This window comes from Lepidothrix coronata, unplaced genomic scaffold (assembly GCF_001604755.1).
Source record: "Lepidothrix coronata isolate B3197 unplaced genomic scaffold, Lepidothrix_coronata-1.0 Scaffold34, whole genome shotgun sequence".
Lineage (NCBI taxonomy): Eukaryota > Metazoa > Chordata > Aves > Passeriformes > Pipridae > Lepidothrix > Lepidothrix coronata.
In genome coordinates, this window is record NW_016690214.1 from 56,787 (window position 1) to 62,133 (window position 5,347).

Below are 5,347 nucleotides of genomic sequence, written 5' to 3' on the forward strand. Positions count from 1 at the left end.
GCACTGGGAGCAGCGGCCGGCACTGGGAGCATCAGTGAGCACCGGGAGTGGGCACTGGGAGCAGCGGCAGGCACTGGGAGCATCCGTGAGCACCGGGAGTGGGCACTGGGAGCAGCGGCAGGCACTGGGAGCATCAGTGAGCACCGGGAGTGGGCACTGGGAGCAGCGGCAGGCACTGGGAGCAGCGGCAGGCACTGGGAGCATCAGTGAGCACCGGGAGTGGGCACTGGGAGCAGCGGCAGGCACTGGGAGCTCACACCGGGCACCGGGAGTGGGCACTGGGAGCAGCGGCAGGCACCGGGAGCATCAGTGAGCACCGGGAGTGGGCACTGGGAGCAGCGGCAGGCACCGGGAGCTCACACCGGGCACCGGGAGCGGCTCCGCCGGGATTCCCGCGGGAACAGCGACACCTGGCGGTCGCCGCCGCTCCCGCTCCGGGCACCGGCCCGTGCCCCTCCCTCCCTCCGCCGCCGGGGCCCCCCGGGCTCGGTAACCGGGCAGGGGTCACCGTGTCCCCGGCACCGGGACGGGGGTGCTGCCCCCGGGGCAGGGCTGGCACTGACCCCCCTCTCGGCCCTGCAGGTTCGGGTGCTCCTCTCCCTCCTGCCAAGAACCTGCCGCTGATGCTGGGACTTGCTCTCGTTCTGGGATGCTGGGGAGGAGTTTTCTAAACCCCATCAGGTAACTGACCCCAAGGACCCCTGGAAGGACTCCTACTCGGGCAGACGCGGGGTCTCCCCGGGTATTGTGCATCTGTGGAACTGCTGGCCACAGTGCTGGGCTGGCCATGGCACCAGCCCGGCTCTAGTCAAGGCAGCCACCTGACCTGGGAGCCTCAGAGGCATCCCAAAGTCAATCAGCGCTTCCAGCCTCTGCTCCAAGAGCCCTGGTCACCCTCAGCATTGTCCTACCTGTCTTTCTGTCCCTTATGGCTGTGGACAAAAATGGGAAATGCCACCTATGCACCCCTGAGCTCCAAACCCACAGCCAGGATGGGCCTGCTCGCACTGCACCATGGCAGCACTCCTGAGACCTGCCCCATCTGCAGCTGAGTTACCTCTTGGGAGCTCTGTGAGGGATGGGGACGTATTTTGGAGAGACAGGGAATGTGGCCATGCCAGGGCCAGGACCCCCCCCAGCTCACAGCAAACTCCCAGCCCTGCAATTGCCAAACCCCAGAGCTGTGCAGAGCCTGTTCAGTTGTGCCAGATTCACGGGACCCAGCAGGGCTGAGGCAAAAGGCCTTCATACAAATCCAAACTTCCCTCTGCAGGAAGCAGCCCAGGGTCCCTCAGCCAGGCTGCGGCTTAGGGGACAGCAGGACACCCCCATCCCACAGGCCTAGTTCTGGCCCTTCCAGCAGGGCATTCCAGCAGCCCCAGACCCACCCCAGATGCTGCGGTGCCTTTCCCCAACCCTGTGCCTCATCTCAGGGGCTCGATAAACATCTGTTGCCATAGAGACTCACTCACTGTATCAGCTTCACCCAACGAGATGAAACAAGAGCCGCACCCTCAGAAAAACAGGAAGAAAATGTTTGGCTTGAAGCCGTGCTGGGGTGGGGGTCAGGGCGGCAGCAACAGCGGGAGGCTCTGAAAGGGGAGCGTGGCCAGTGCTGTGCACACCGTTGACGTAGATATTAATGACAACAGTGCACAGAAACCTTCCCAGCTTTCCTGCTGGTGACCTTGGGACTTTCTGTGCAGGTCAGCACATCCATGCCCATTTTACAGGAGGAGGCAGCCAGCTCCATTGGGAAGTTGGTATCCTGGAGATCCCAGCAGAGTCTGCAGAGCTCAGAATCCAGTGGTGCCAGGCTCCATATGCCCCCATGCCAGTAGTCCTCAGGGTGCTCCAGTGGGTGTGGAGCGGGATCACAGACTCATGGAATGGTTTGGGTTGGAATGGACCTTAAAGCTCATCTCACTTTAAGTCCCCTTTCCACTACACCAGGTTGCTCCAAGCCCCATCCAACCCGGCCTTGGACACTTCCAGGGATGGGGCAGCCACAGCTTCTCTGGGCAACCTGTGCCAGGGCCTCACCACCCTCCCAGGAGAGAATTTCCTCCTAACTGCAGTGAGGAAGGGACTGTCCTGGAGGAACGCTGAACCCTGCCATACCCCTGCAGGAAGGTTTCCATTGCTCCTGAAATCACAGGGTTTGCCATGGGACACACCTCGGTGTGGCTGTTTTCACGTGGAGTGGCAGGACATAAAACACTGGACACAGTACTTGGTCTTGATGCATTTCCAGCACGGAGCATCGTTCGATCTCTGTGCCTCTGAGACCCGGCCCTGCTCCTCCGTCCCCCCTGCCTCTCTCCCGGTGCCGTGCCGATGTCCGGGTGTCCCGGTGTCCCGGTGTCCCGGTGCAGTACCGGCAGCCGGCGGCCGGGGGCTTCCGAGCCGCGCTCACAGCCCGGCATTCCCGGGATCCCGGCACTGGCGGTGGGAGCTTCTCACGGTAACCCCCCCGCTCGGAGCATCTCCCAAAACCCGTGGTGCCCGCAGTCACCAGCCGCTCGCCCAGCGCCGCCCGCTGCCCCGGGGCCATCAATCCCCCAGAGAGGGACTCGCTCCTCGGTCCTGCGGGACAAAGCCTGGGAACCATTTCCAGCAGCCGCCGAGCCCGGGGCGCTCCCCAGCACCCACCACAACGCACAGGGATGCTCCAAGTGATGCCCTGGAGATCCATGTCACACACTGCAATCTCCTGGTCCCCTCCTCCCCCCGACAAAACGCTCCAGGATGAGGAATGCTCCAATGTCCCAGGCCAGATGGGTGAGATGGATCCTTTCCCCCGTGGGTGCAAGGAGGTTTAACCCCACGGACGCACTGAGCTGTGACAGCCCAAACTGGCTGTTGCCCCTCTGCTCTGCAGCCCAGAAGCCATCTCTAGCCCAGCCTCTTCCCAGGAAAATCCAAAACTGTCAAATTTTGCATGTCCTTTGAGTCTTTGCCAACCTTTCCCACTGCTCCTCACACCTTGTGCACTGGTACCGTGGGACATTTCCACCAAACGTTTCCCAATGACAAAGCTCAAAGTCCAGCCTGGCCTTGATCGGACACAGCCACTGCCTGATCCCCACATCTCCCCCCGCCCTCCCATTCCCACATAATTCATTCCCCGTTGCCCCCCTCTCCGGGCTGGGGGTCACACGGCAGGGAGAGCCCTGCTGTGTATTGCATCCCAATTTGCCATGCATTTCCACACCATTTGCTTCCCTTTCTTTTTCCTGCACTGGGAAGCTGCTCACTGCCCAGGGGTCCCAACTGCTTCAGGATGGGAAGATAACAACAAACATACAGGGACACATATTTATTTATGGAACACAGTGTGCGGGGACACTGCTGCCTCCCAAAATGCCCGGTCTGGGGGTGGCACGTGCCCCTATGATTCCCACGTGTGGTCGTGGGGTCCAGACATGATTCCCACATGTGGTCAGGGACCACCCCATCCTGGAAGCTGCACAGCTCCTTACCCAGCTGTGGTACTCAAATGATATGCAGATCTCTGTGCTTTAATTGGCTGATGCCTTGGGAAAACAGCCACCATTTGCCCACAACAAACATGGCCCCCATGGCCCAGTCCAGGGAGCAGCACAGCCCTTCTCCCTTCAACAGGCAAAGGGGACTTGGCTCCCCGTCCCTTCCTCTGACAGCAAACCCCAGCCCTCACTACCTAAATAACGCAGGAAGCACAGCATTCCTGGGATGTCTGGCGTACTTGGGAAAAGCTACAAAATCATGTTCCACCAGATTAGTTCAGGGGTCTGACTCTCATTTTTAAGATGCCAAAGGTTTTCTTGGTGGTTAGTGAGTTTTTTGGCCCCTCTGTCACTTTGCTTGGCAGGAACACGAGGCCAAGCTATTCAGTGTGTGTTCCTGGGTTTCTCTGGGAAGGTGACGCCTCTCTCAGGGATCAGAAACACTGAACTCAGCCTAAAGGCACTTGCAGGTGGAGCCGCAACTTCAGCAGCAGCTGGGGGAGCATCTCCTCACGCCCCAGTCAGCCCCCCAAGCAGTGCAGCTCCTGTGGTAGCTCCAGTCAGTGATGCCCAGGGAAGCTCCATCACTGGGATGGTCCCCTCTGGCTGACCGAGTGACCCACTCTGCCAGGGGTATAAAGCAAGGAGCCCACAGTAGCCCAGGGTTGCCCAGGACCAGTTCCCAGTAAACCCCCGGGGACAGAAAGGAGATTTCCAGCCCAGGAAACAGCACAGCCCTTTTTACCCTCAGCTCCCCATCAGTGCAGAGACGGGAACTAGACATGTGTGGTGTGGGGGCTACACAGAATTAGACACTGTGCAGGGCTGGCCATGAGGGACCAGGGACAAAGCTGTGAGCACAGCCCCCCAAACACTGATCATGTGGTCCACAGACTCCTAAATACCAAGGACTGCTTCCACTTCCGACTTCCAGCCCCTCACCAGCTCAGCGAGCAGCGGACGGAGCACCTCTGCTCACACCAGCCTTCCCTTCCTCACCCTGGGAGGGGAGAGAACAGCAACCCTACCCCTGTGTCCTCATGGGGAGCACAGGGACTCCAGCACAGAGGGACAGCTGGGAGGGGAGCCCACCCAGCATCACCTGAACTGGGGCTCATTCCCAACAGTGTTCATCTCTCAGAGCCAAATCCCTGCAGCCAGGAGGGCCCCACATGCTCCTCATCCCTTGAGCAGCGCCCACGCCGCCGTGATGCCAGAATGTCCATGCACAGCTCAGGCACACAAGGATGGGAGGTCACACAGGGCTTTTTCCTAAAATCTAAGAGGTGCCGCACACAAAGAGCCGAGCTGGTGGAAGGTAAATGCACTCAAAAGAAAGAAAAAGTGCGTTGCTGTGTTACAATTCTGTGTCACCCTCGGCTAAAACAATGCTCCTACAGCTCTCCTGGTCAGCGAACGGCCACGGTAATTGTCAAAGAAAACAACGAAAGGTGATAGTGCTCGACCCAGGACACCCCCCGGCATCGACCCAGCACCCCAGGCACATCGCATCCTGCAGCCCCCGGGTCACCTCCACTCCCTAATGAAGCGGCTGGTTTCCCCTTCCCTCATGCGGGGGGTCCACTGTGGTGACATTCCGCCCGCAGCGGGGACAGCCCAGCACGCCCGCTGCAGCTCTAAACGCTTTTCTAAACCCAGCATCGCTAAATCCAGCACCACTAAACCCGGCATCGCTAAGCCCGGCATCGCTAAACCCGGCATCGCTAAACCCGGCATCGCTTACCGGAGACGGCAGTGCCCGGGGTGCGGACGAGGCCCCGCGCAGGACACCCCATGGCCCGTCCGGCTCCCGCTCAGTCCCTGCACGCCGCGGGCACCCAGGCGCCGGGGCGAGGGCA

The 5,347-nt window shown here is 60.5% G+C and overlaps 1 protein-coding gene across 1 annotated transcript in view; it reads left to right on the plus strand.

The window, feature by feature from the left end:
• The window catches only part of ENPP7 (ectonucleotide pyrophosphatase/phosphodiesterase 7), a 6,043-nt gene extending 4,146 nt beyond the window's left edge, over positions 1–1,897 (plus strand). The window contains exons 5-6 of the mRNA XM_017811804.1: positions 583–681; positions 1,734–1,897. Coding sequence (XP_017667293.1) covers positions 583–671 — 89 coding nt within the window. The 3' untranslated portion in view covers positions 672–681; positions 1,734–1,897. The remainder of the gene's footprint in view (positions 1–582; positions 682–1,733) is intronic.
• Positions 1,898–5,347: the final 3,450 nt, after the last annotated feature.